Source organism: Micropterus dolomieu, unplaced genomic scaffold (genome assembly GCF_021292245.1).
Source record: "Micropterus dolomieu isolate WLL.071019.BEF.003 ecotype Adirondacks unplaced genomic scaffold, ASM2129224v1 contig_14103, whole genome shotgun sequence".
Lineage (NCBI taxonomy): Eukaryota > Metazoa > Chordata > Actinopteri > Centrarchiformes > Centrarchidae > Micropterus > Micropterus dolomieu.
This window is the reverse complement of record NW_025743089.1, coordinates 805-14229: the sequence shown is the minus strand read 5'-3', so window position 1 is coordinate 14229 and position 13425 is coordinate 805. Positions and strand designations below refer to the sequence as shown.

The 13425-nt window shown below is 42.0% G+C and overlaps 1 protein-coding gene across 1 annotated transcript; it reads left to right on the top strand.

Moving 5' to 3' along the window:
* Positions 1-2879: 2879 nt before the first annotated feature.
* LOC123966719 (collagen alpha-2(IV) chain-like) lies at positions 2880-13219 on the top strand (the record flags this gene model as incomplete). The annotated part of the gene is made up of 13 exons (XM_046042848.1): positions 2880-2893; positions 2988-3141; positions 3311-3355; positions 3450-3566; positions 4847-4915; positions 7911-7946; positions 9950-10012; positions 10155-10190; positions 10489-10530; positions 10828-10908; positions 11930-11974; positions 12182-12244; positions 13154-13219. Coding segments are annotated over exons 1-13 (831 nt in total), but the record flags the coding sequence as incomplete, so codon positions are not given.
* Between the last annotated feature and the right edge of the window lie 206 nt (positions 13220-13425).

Below are 13425 nucleotides of genomic sequence, written 5' to 3'. Positions count from 1 at the left end.
TGGGACTGCATGTTGCTTGTGAAACCTAAAGTAACACTTGTGATCAGGCAGAAATCTCAGCACAGATCCACACAGGTTAACTTCAGCAGCTCATAAAGCAGGCTGCTCTTCAGTTTTTAGATGGTTATGTTGCAAAACTCTACCAGCTACGTTCCCACTCGTCACAGCTGTCTGCAGTTGATTATTATCGGGGCGTACGCCGGTGTGGCGTCAGCCGGGCGGAGTTGATTCGCTCTGCGAGTCTATCTATCAGTTATACATTTGTATTTCACTGCGGGAGAAAATTAATGTGCGGCTTGACAACTTAATATAATTTGTGTGAATCTTGAGAGACAACTTTTTACCTCACCAGAAATATCGTCACAATTTAATCAAGCGAGATCTCGTGGCATAATACGTTCTCTAGATGGCAGATATTGTGTGTTTCGATGGGTTTTATCTTCTGGATCTTGCTGGGATTTGTACCGTATGCACAACATTTGCTTTTTTGCTCCGTGTGGCAGCAAACGAGTATTTGACAAAAACTCCAAAGTAGCAGAATGATGTGTGTATTTATTCAGAATTTAGCACCAACACACGTTGTTTTAAATTTAAAGGGACAAAGATATCTGAGTCCGGCACATGTGATGTCATTGTGAGAAGGTGTTTGAGAACCAGATCTTACCTCTGGCTCGTTCAGTCTTGCTCTGGGGTACGAAGGTCAAGTGTTCACATCTCATGTGTCACAATGGGGGAATTCATCCATGTGGTGTGTTTTCATTTACCACCCACAGTTTAGGATCTCGATCAAAAATGTTTGTGTATATTTTATTTAAGTTGTAAAACAAACATCAGCTGATACGTTTTTATCTGACATTCAGCCTTATAACAATGTTGTCCTCACAGATCCAGGATCAGTCGAGCTGTAGACAGAACTCAGCTGTTTCTAAATTCAAACATGTTCAATCACTTTTTACATAAAACCATCAATTTTTTTTGTGGAAAAGAATCTATCTGCATTTACACTCAAAGGAAGATGTCTCTCTTTTTCCATCCTTCCTTGTTTGTTTCCATTACTGTCATGTGTTTCAGTGTAATATGATGTAACATCCTGACCGAGACGCTTCTTCAAACACACCGTTTTGATGTCAGTGATTTGAAATGCACAAGGCTGCTCGTTTTCTGGATGTATGAATGGATGAGATTGGACAAGATTCACATTTGCGCCCTGACTGTTTTTACTATTATGTGTTGTTTTATAATACTGCAAGAAATGTTCAAAGGCGACTGAGAAAAACTTTAAGCCGAGCTACATAAAGACCCATGAGAACGATATGATGTGTTCATACATGAAAATGACATCAACAAGCAAAAAGACTGAAATCCTGCTGTTGTGGATCCATAAAGGAAAGTCAGCAGCGCATTTAAGGAAACCGGGCTGGACCGCTGCGTCTGTCTGCAGAGTTGGCGCTCAAACACGTTTTACAGCCCGCTGTATTCTAAACCTCGGATGATGATGCCGTTAGGCTTTATGAATACAGTTATGGAGCGAGAAATTTCCCGTGCACACCAACAACAGTCAGGTGCTGGAAGATCGCAGGATTTAGCAAATAAAAATCAAAAACAAGCCTTCGCACACTGAGATGACTTTACTGACTTTATTATTGTGAACAACGCGTTTTGCCTGTTCCTTCTTCAGGTTCTATATATTTTGTTACATACACAATTAGGAATTAGGAAGTGTAATCAAAGTGTAATTAATACATTTATTTATTTTCAAACTCATTGTAATTAAATAACTAATCAAATTAGTGAAAATCATAAGCAGGGGCTCAGGGCCATATTAATCGCACATATGAGGTCTGAACAGCTTATTAATTAAGTTCTCCTAAATCAGTACACATTAGAACAAATCTGGTGGTACCATAGGTTGGTGCACGTGGTTCTTGCATCAGGCTGAATATTTTTCAATATAAAGATTTCCTTAAGATTAAAGTTCCCCAGTAGTAGATTCAGAACCTCTTTCTAGTTTATACATCTGGTTCTGTCAGCTTCTATTAGGTTGTATTAGTTTGTGACAGGTTGTACCGGGTTTTACTTTGTCAGGTTCTATCAGGTTCCCTCATATTCTATCATGTTCTATTCATTACTACTCTAGTTTTACAGTATCAGCTTTTATTAGGTTCTGTCATGCTAAACGGGTTCTATTAGGTTTGAAAGGTTCTATCTAATTCTGCTAAGTTCTAAAGTATCAGCTTCTATTGGGTCCTGTCATGCTAGACGGGTTCTATTAGGTTTGAAAGGTTCTATCTAATTCTGCTAAGTTCTAAAGTATCAGCTTCTATTGGGTCCTGTCATGCTTTGACATGTTCTATCAGGTCTGACAGGTTCTATCTAATTCTGCTAAGTTCTACAGCATCAGCTTTTATTGGGTTCTGTCATGCTAAATGGGTTCCATCAGGTTCTATCTAATTCTGCTAAGTTCTACAGTATCAGCTTCTATTGGGTTCTGTCATGCTAAATGGGTTCCATAAGGTTCTATCTAATTCTGCTAAGTTCTACAGTATCAGCTTCTATTGGGTTCTGTCATGCTAAATGGGTTCCATAAGGTTCTATCTAATTCTGCTAAGTTCTACAGCATCAGCTTCTATTGGGTTCTGTCATGCTAAATGGGTTCCATCAGGTTTGAAGGGTTCTATCTAATTCTGCTAACTTCTACAGCATCAGCTTTTATTGGGTTCTGTCATGCTAAATGGGTTCCATCAGGTTCTATCTAATTCTGCTAAGTTCTACAGTATCAGCTTCTATTGGGTTCTGTCATGCTAAATGGGTTCCATCAGGTTCTATCTAATTCTGCTAAGTTCTACAGCATCAGCTTCTATTGGGTTCTGTCATGCTAAATGGATTCCATCAGGTTTGAAGGGTTCTATCTAATTCTGCTAAGTTCTAGAATATCAGCTTCTATTGGGTTCTGTCATGCTTGAACAGGTTCTATCAATTTCTAACAGTGTTGTTAATGTTCTGCAGGGTCCTCCAGGTCCTACGGGGCGGCAGGGCCCTCCAGGCCCCCCTGGCTTTCCGGGCCCCCAGGGGCCTGCAGGAGAGAAGGGCCAGAGAGGAGATGAGGGGCCAATAGGAGCTGCAGGACCGAAAGGAGACGTGGTGAATAAACATGGTTCTATTGTAAACATGATGGTTCTTTTTGTTCTTCTTGTTACAGTTTGTTTTAGTTTGACCAATCACAGGTCTTCCAGTCTCCATGTGGTACCTGAACCCGACATGTAACCCTGTACCTCAGTTTTTAACGCTGTCACGCTGTGTGTTGTTTCAGGGAAGTGCTGGTGTTCCTGGTTTTCCAGGTTTAGAAGGACTCCCGGTAAGAAGCCCCACCCCCCCATCCTCTCAGCTGCTCTGATTGGCCCAGGTACAGTTCAAAAGGTCAGACTCTGAGCATGTGTTTGTATGTTCAGGGTCACCCGGGTCCTGCCGGAGGACCTGGTTTTCCTGGGCTGGACGGATGTAATGGAACCAGAGGAGACAGAGGAGGTCCTGGACTTCCTGGAGAATTTGGACCTGACGGAGAACGGGTCAGAAACAACATATATTTAATTAAAATGTCTCTGTGATGATTTAAAAGTAAAATTTTCTTCATAGGAATTCATGTCAATTATAGAACTCTTCAAACATGTAGAGTTAAAGATATTCATCTCATGTAACAGTACTGTGTATGCATGTAAGAATACTACAAAGTACACAGCGTACTGTAGTTTAAAGGTGCAGAGTACTGTAGTATTAAGAAAGGGCGCCCCGATAAATCAATCACCGATCGTATTCGGACGATAATGGCTTTAAGTAGTTTAGGCCAATAAGAAAAGGCGATCAGATGATGCAATACTCGCCAGACAAATTTTCAATGGCAGCTAACATGTTTCACTACGCGGTCTGAGCGGTTTTCAAAGCTAGCTAGTCCTTTTCAGACAGGAAGCGATTGATCAGTCATGCGGTACTTTTATTAAAATATACGTACTGTGTAAACAACACTTAACAGTTAGCCTGCATATCGCTTTGTTTACTTTGCGACGACTCCCAGTCTGTTTCCCGCCGCTGGCTGCCAACTCTCTGTACTTTCAGTACCAGTTCCACTTCGTTGTCTAAAAGAAGGCCTGGTGTGGTTCTTCGTCTGTATTATTTTACCGTTATTTAACTTATTAATTATTTACATATTACTTTCTCCTTTCGCTAAATGTTCTGCAACTGCGCAGTAGACCATCTGCTTCATGTGTACACTGGCTCGTGCACGCCCAGTGTGGGCTACCTGAATGGCCACTAGATGTGTGTTTTCAGTCGTTTTAATATAGACGGAAATCAACTCTGATACGCAGCTGAAAACCGTAGCAGTGTGGATGTAGTCTCATATTACCCCACTCCTCTCATGTCAACCCTCCTGCTTTCCCCGAGATTCTCCCGTATTCTCCTGTTTAAATGTTTCCCTGTAAGTCGCCTGTATCTTTAAGCTTTATAAAAACAAATAAAAACCTGCTGGCCGTATTTAAAGTGTTTGCTACTCTCTCCTCTGATAAAGTCGTGGCATCAAGTAAGATATGTAGACTGTGTTTCGTGCACAAGGATTAAATAAATAAAAACAATCCACCGAAACGATATAAGGCCTATAACCTACTAGTGGTGAACCATTTCATGATACTTTATCATCTGTTCATTTTAACACTTAATACATTGTTCTTAGGACTAATTAAATAAATACACAGTATACTGTATAATGCTACATGATAAATAAAAGGCTTCAAATAGACCCAGTGATCGGAGCACCTCTAAGTAATGACCATGGTAACTGTGTTTTAATCTGCAGGGTTTACCAGGACTGAAGGGATTTCGGGGAGATCCAGCGGTCTTCTTCATACAGTACGCTGGAACAACTGTAAGTACACCTGTACTATAAGTAAACATATACGGATTTTGCTGACTCGTGTGTGTGTAATTATATTTATGTATCAGATTAACAGCTAGTTAGTTCATTAGCAAGCGTCACGGCTCACACACACAGTAACTCAACAACTATTGGATGAATGATGTGTACTGCAGTTACTAAATATTCTTTTCATAATGCCAGGGTCACCCAGAATGCAGACAGGCTTTTGGGCTCAAATGCAGACACTTTTTATTAAATAAACAGGTGAAAACCTGGTCCAAAACCAAACATATATCCGGAAACTCACAGGTAGGAATCCACAGATCCAGTATGTTAAGCCAGAGTGTTTTAGGTCGGATACACAGGCGTTTAGTGTATTTAAGAAAATAAAGTTACCGGAGCTAAGATGAACATGTCTTACTCCTCCATCGCTCAACAGCGCCCCCTTTTCAAGACATTTATGTGTATAGTATTTTATTATGATGATGAAATTGTAAAATAGAAATTCAATGTGTTTGTTTTGCAAGACTCCTCCGAACTGGATGGAGTTGACGGAGAAGAAATTTATATATATTTATGGTATGATATAAAATGGGTTCTCTGTTGTTTCTAAATGTTCGTGGGTGAAACTACAACGCTGCATCGCTTTAAATGTTCCAGCGGGACGGCACTACCTCCTTTCCTTTCGTAAAGGATGGTCCGGTGTACCCTTTGCTAAAGGAGATAAGAAAGGAAGCACTGAAGTACCTTTCCTTAGCTTTTATAGAATCCGACCATGGCTGCCACTGAAAGACTCCCGGTTCACTTCACTCAGTTAGAAAAAGACTATTTGATCTCAGCCAAAGTCCTTATAAAGGCAAGTCCCGCCACTCGGCAGCCATCTTGGTAACGTCTCCGGGGAGTTTCTTGGGACTAACAGGATCAGATCTCTCTCTAAATGAACGGGCAGAGAACCAAAACTGGGGACATAAAACCTGCATATGTCACAGGTTTGTAGAGTTGAGCAGGTTGGCGGACCCAGACGCAGGACACAGAGCAGGTTCAGTTCAGAAAGGTTTATTTAACACAAAGCGAGCACACTTACTAGTGGCTGAGTCCAACGAATCCAGCATAACAAATCAATCCAAAAGGAACAGAGTAATCCCACGGAAAATCCATAGGCGGGGGGGGGGACAAGCAGACAGAGGAGACTCAGAACTACAGGCTTCACACCACAACAAACTGCAATGACCGGACAGAGACTGAACAGGAACGGCAAACATTTAACACCAGGGACTAACGAGAGGGCGGGAGAAACACGGGAGAACACTGAACACGAGGCACAGGCAACAAGAGAAGAAACATACTGGAACACAGAACAGATTAAAAACTAATCATACAGATAGACTACAAAACCTAACAGGAAAAACAGACTGAACTAAGAACCGAACACGGAGCAGACATGGGCAAAATAACGAATACCAAAGTACCAGGAGTAAATACTAAGACATGAACTAAAACGCAGGACTAAAACGCAGGACTAAGCAGTAAGACAAGAGAACAGAATAAGAACCAACAATCTGAAAACGTTTGAGGACTTTGTCCCAAAGTAAGTTTTTCTCCACAGGCTATACTTCTACTACGCATGCACAAGCTTTCACCACAACGCCTTCATTTACGGCTCTATCCAGAGTGCCGGTGACGTGACGCCATGAGCTCATCCCACTGGACGTTATGTAAATGTAAATGCTAGACTTTTCAACCACTCAAAGCGCTTTTACACACACATTCATACACTGGTGGAACAATTCAGGGCCTGGAGGAGCCGGGGATTGAACCGCCGATTAACGGGCAACCCGCTCTACCCCCTGAGCCACAGCCGCCCCAGTTATGGATACAGTCAGCATCCCATATACGTTTACAGAAGGCAGCCTGGTATTTTATAACACACGCACATCTAACACACACATCACGTGTGGCGCCTTTCCACGCAGTATTTGGCGACATGTAGTCAATCTGATCTGTTCCCATCTCCCACAGAAAACTCTGCTCTGAACTGAAAACAGCTTGTTTATAGTCCAGCCGTTTCCCTTTCATCCCTGTGACGTCACAGGCATGAAAGCTAAACGCGCCTCATGTAACGCTTGCCAAGCGGCTACTCCGACACGCCCTCAGAAACAGCGAGCTGCAGCACACAGCTCTCCTCTCAAACACTAGCTGCCCTCCAGGCAGTCAGTGGACATAAAGTTGTTCCTGTGATGTAGAGACAGAGCTCAGTTAAAACTTTATGGATACAGATTAATAACTCATCGCTCTGAAACTCTCGCTCCAGTCCATGTTGCCGAGCTGGTCGGCAACACGTACGGCTGAACCCGAGCCGTTTACCGGCTTCTCGCTGACCCGCCCTTCTCTGCTTCTGATTGGCTAGTAGTCCTTAACTAGGAACTGAGCATGTGCAACTCCCAACAAAGATCATTTAGAGACAAGATGTATCACTCCATAGCTAAAACGAAGCCTTCAACACAGGGTGAAAAGAGGAGCTGCAGCAATGTGCAGTAGGACAAAAATATAACCATGTAAACCTGCTCTGGTACAACCTCTAAATAAGATGAGGAACCTGAAAATGAGCAGAATACCACCTCTTTAAACAGTCTCTGACCGCGACACCAGGGACAAAACAACCTCAAAGAAAAACAGGAAACAGCACAAATGAACAAATGACAAAAGGAACACAACACTGAGACAGGAAGCGCAACACACCAAGACACGAGAAAAAGAAGAAGAACAGCAACATCCAAAACATCAAGAACCCCAAAACCGAGACACATAATCAATCAATATGTTGATCAGTGTCTTGGCTAATCGACTAAACTCAATGTCTTGTTTTGTCCACTCAAAACTGATATTCAAAACAGATGTTCAGTGTACTGAGATATAAAATAGATATACTTCAATTAAAGATTTATCCATTATTAAATTCTTTTTTTGACAACCACGGATTATGGGATGTTTTTGTGTCTGACAGGGGGAAGTCGGGCCCCGTGGACTTCGTGGTCTGCCGGTGAGTACAAACACAAACAAGTACATTTACTCTACTCAAGTACAACAATGAGTTACTTGTTGTACACTACATTTCAGAAGGAAGTATTGTACTGTGTACAGTACTTCTGAGTGTTGGCTGCTGGAACAAAGGGCGGCTTTGTTCTACATTTTGGGATTATAAACCTATAAAAGCACGGTAAAACAAGGTCATTGTGGTTTTTTCAACGTGGAAATGGGACAGTTTCCTTAAAGAAAACAAATGCCGGAGCTCTTTTTGCACACGACTTCACAGCTTTCAGTTCAGTTTGGAGACGATAACTGTTCCAAGATATTTCAGCCTGTTCTTATTCCCAGAGCGTCAGATAGCTACTCTTTGTCACGTCTTCCGGCGTCTGGTACCAACTCACATGGCAGCCTTTCTTGTCATAATTGAGTGCACCGGTGGAAGCCCTTTAGAGCCATTGTTCAACCGTAAAAGTACTATTTTACACATATACCGATTTTGCACGCCTGTCGAGAATTATATGAAAATGCATTAAAGTTCTGCTTTTAAACGCCATACTATTCTTTGTGGGGTTCATCAATAGTGATAAATGATCAGTATATATTTTATGAATGTTAAGAATCGTTAATATATTATTACACTTAGTAAAAGTACCATTTCTTGAGATTCAGCAAAAACATGTGGCGTTCAAACAGCAAAGTGTCCTAAAAGGACCTTAAGAAGTGAATGCATAATTCGCCGAAACAGATGTTGAAGGCTACCTGCCGAAATTTGCATCCGCCTCTTTTCTCAGTATAACAGAGTTTTGCCTCCCGCGAGGTGTGACGTCACTAGAGGCCTGAACATTGTTATAAACTCACGCAGTCTACCGGAGGTAGATTTGTGTCTGACTTGGTTGAAGATACTGGAAGACGTTCCAGTATCTTCAACCAAGTCCAGTTGCCCTTGACTTTAACCTTCGTTGGATTACTATGACCTGGATGACTGAGAATCTTCATAGACACACTCGTTGCTCCAGAGGCGTGCGACCTCTGACGTAAATAGCAGTTGTAAGTCGCTTTAGATAAAAGCGTCAGCTAAATGAATAATTATTATTATCTTGACCGCGGAGCCCTAGACATACAAAAATGATGTTAATGGGAACCCAGGGGCGTTAAAAAGTGACGCCAGGTGGTGTTGACCAAGAATTCACGTGACGAGTTGGGAGTTAGAACGTTAAGTTATAAGCGACACGTTCTCCCGACTCACATCTTGACCGCCAAAGGGCCTTGACCAAGCGTCAATATGTGACGCTTGGTCAAGGCCCTTTGGCGTCGCTTTCTAACACCCTGGGTACACCTTTAGCGTCATTTTTAGACATTTAAGGCTCCGCGGTCTAGTTAGCAACGCTTAGCAACAATAAACATGCAATGTCCGGTTAGACTTTCAAAATAAAACGCTAGTGTTTCGAAACATCGCCATTTTGAATTGGGACATCATTAAAGTCGTGAAATGTGGCAGTTTGGTTGGGTTTAGGAACAAAAACTACTTAGTTAAGGTTCGGAAAAGATCCTGGTTTGGGTTAAAATAACTATGTAAGTTAATGTCAGTTGTATGTCAGTTAACACTCAGTGTGACTTGCGTAACTTACGCAATTTACGTAGCTTCAATAAAAATATTTAACGATGACTTTTTGTTCACACGGGACACAAACCCCGGTTTCCAGGTTTAAAGAAAAATATCATATACCTGCCTTCACCGTCACAAACTGACGCTACAGGGCTCCCCCTGACTGATCTAATATCAACAACAACTGATCTCTTTATGAAAATGTAGTTTTCTGGTCATATTTACAGTATGACATGAAAATTACATTTAGCTAATAATACTTTAGTACTTGTAGCAGTTTGATTGCAGCTGTTACTTGTAATGAAGTATTTTTGTGTGGTATTACTACTTTTACATAAGCAAAGAATGATATATGCTGACAAAAAGACGACGGGCCTTCAGCAACTTACATTTCAAGTGTGTGTCTGCAGGGTGAACAAGGTCGCCCTGGTCCGATCGGAGCTCCGGGTCCTGCAGGACTGGACGGGACCAACGTGAGTCACAGAAACACAAATAATCAACGATAATTATAATATAATTTACTCAGTTAAGACTCATAGAAGTGACATGTTGTAGTATTATTATTATTATCATTATATAGTATTATCTTCTGCTAACATCTGTCTCTCGCTACAGGGTTTCCCTGGTCGGCCTGGTTCCAGGGGTTCACCTGTAAGTATTATATGTACATATAGAAAGTTTTATTATTTGTTAATTTTACGTGATGATAATTTAGTAAGAAGTCTAGTTTAAACTGAGCTTCTGACAGTCTGTGCTGTTACTGATTATTTAAATACCAGCGTTTATTTATGTATATTTATAGTTTAAATTTAGCCTAGAAAATGTGAAACGAAGGTTTTCTTCTAACTGCAGCTCAGAGACCTTTAACTGTTCTGATGATAGATCACAGTATTTGTAAAGTATTTGATAACAGGTGAGTATCTAACAGGCGCTGTTGTTTCTGTTTCAGGGGGAAAAAGGTCGATCCCTGCCCGGACAGAAAGGAGATGAGGTGAAAATGTTCAGGGAAAAAAAACTAAAAACGTTTTCTGGCCACACCCACTTCAGTGACATCACAGCAGGTGTTTTCCTTCTGACAGCTGCAAGAATCACCTGCAGTGACATCACTGAGGGGGCGTGGCCAGACGAACAACAGTCGGGAGACTGTAAAGCTTCAGAGAGCAGAACTTACTGTTTGGTTACTGTGAACTTTATCTGTTGTAGTAGTCCTGTGGCAGTAATGCTATACTGCATAGTACTGTGTAGTACTGTGCAGTAGTAGTATTAAAGTTCTGTGTGTGGTCCACAGGGTGAGCAGGGCCCCCAGGGGCCACCGGGGCCGTTTGAGTACGTCGACCCTCCAGAAGACCTGTACATCAAAGGAGAACAGGTGGGTGGAGCTTCAGTGTCAGACAGCCAATCAGATTACAGATTAGACAATCAGGTTAAACAGTATTTAGTACTACTGTCATTTCACCGTGGTTCTACTGCAGTACTACTGTCATTTCACCGTGGTTCTACTGCAGTACTACTGTCACTTTACCGTGGTTCTACTGCAGTACTACTGTCACTTTATCGTGGTTCTACTGCAGTACTACTGTCATTTTACCGTGGTTCTACTGCAGTACTACTGTCATTTCACCGTGGTTCTACTGCAGTACTACTGTCATTTTACTGTGGTTCTACTGCAGTACTACTGTCATTTTACCGTGGTTCTACTGCAGTACTACTGTCATTTCACCATGGTTCTACTGCAGTACTACTGTCATTTTACCGTGGTTCTACTGCAGTACTACTGTCATTTTACCGTGGTTCTACTGCAGTACTACTGTCATTTCACCGTGGTTCTACTGCAGTACTACTGTCATTTTACCGTGGTTCTACTGCAGTACTACTGTCATTTCACCGTGGTTCTAATGCAGTACTACTGTCATTTCACCGTGGTTCTACTGCAGTACTACTGTCACTTTACCGTGGTTCTACTGCAGTACTATTGTCACTTTACCGTGGTTCTACTGCAGTACTACTGTCATTTCACCGTGGTTCTACTGCAGTACTACTGTCACTTTACCGTGGTTCTACTGCAGTACTACTGTCATTTCACCGTGGTTCTACTGCAGTACTACTGTCATTTCACCGTGGTTCTACTGCAGTACTACTGTCATTTTACCGTGGTTCTACTGCAGTACTACTGTCATTTCACCGTGGTTCTACTGCAGTACTACTGTCATTTTACTGTGGTTCTACTGCAGTACTACTGTCATTTTACTGTGGTTCTACTGCAGTACTACTGTCATTTTACTGTGGTTCTACTGCAATACTACCGCAGATGGTTCTACTGTACTTAGTCCATGGCTGTGCTACAGTTCTGGTTCTGTTTGTTCTAATGTGGGGTTCTGCTGGTTCTTCAGGGTCCTCAAGGTGTTAAAGGTGTCTGTGGAGTTCAGGGACAGCCGGTAAGTTCAGATACCAGATCAGACCACTAATATCCAGCTGGAGGAACACTCGGTCCAGGGTTCTCCCATGTTCTACTTCAGTCAGAAGTTTATTGGTTGATGAATGTTCTACATTTAGACACGTTTAGTATTGTTCATTATCAGATGAGAGCAGAATATAATTGATCACGTATCGATTACTGTGCATAAAGAGGATCTGTGTTTCAGGGTTTGGACGGTCTGCCAGGGATCAAAGGAGAGAAGGGGATTCTGGGGTTTCCTGGACCCAGGGTGAGTAACCCTCCTTCACAGTATTGATCAGTACTCCCTGTAAATGTTGCCCAGAATAAACCGATTGAATTGAGTTTGTTGTGGTGTTCTTCACGATACGACCAGAGGTTTAGTCTGGGTTTTGGTGGTACAGACTGTAAGTTAGCATGCTAACCAGCTAGCACGTCCTGACCTGTGCTGTAATACCACTTTGGTACCTGGAGAGGTGACAGCCGGAGACTGCAGCTCAGGCCTCTCTGTAGTTTCAGCTGGGAAATGTGTAAATATAACAGAAGGGAAAATGTTCTTTCACCTGTTTTCCTAATCAAACTGAAGTCAGGTTTCTGTCTTTCACTGGACTAATCGCCTTGTGAACTCATCCTGAAACACACTTTATCCAAACTCCACAGAAACAAAATGAAGCTCATCAAGCCGTCGGGGTTAGTCTTTCCACTCCAGCTCTGCTTTGGTGGAAATAAACCTTTAATTCAGCGAGTTAGAAGTGAAAACATTCTGCCTTCCTTGCCCGAACCCTTCTTTGTCCCCGGAGTCAGATCCTGGTCTGAGCTGCTGTGAAACCAGCTCGTACTGTACTCGTCAAACTGGAGTCCGTCGGTCCGGTTGGTCTTAGAAGCTGTGCTGAGCCCGGCTCTGGTTCTGGTGCTCATTTTGTACTCAGTCAGCTAATAGGACCACTAAGTTTGCATCACTGAGCTAACTAGCTAACAGCAGTTAGCATCAGTTATGACCTGATATGCGATGTGCTGCCTCCTGTTCTCATGAAGAGAGCCTCAGTTGTGACAGACTGACCTTTAAGAAAGTTTTAATGAATAAATGACAGTGTGAAAGATTTACAGTAAACTTCATCCTGATGAAAGTGTGAACATGGACTCATGATAAACACGTGTGCGATGTGTTTGTGTGTTTCAGGGATTATCTGGTTACACCGGGCTGCTCGGAGAGAAAGGGTTCAAGGTGGGTCAACAAACCGTCTTTGTGATTTTACTCAACTTCAGGGCAGCGACTTATTTTAACAAATTACACTGATTATTCAGAGTCGCATGTCGGGTTCATTAAACTATAAAAATGTTTTGTTTTAAAGTATTCAAACTTCCCCATTTCAGTGTTTATATCTTTGGTGATACGAACTGATTTGTTTTTACTGATTGTGATTTTAATTTGACTCTTGGAAGACAAATCTC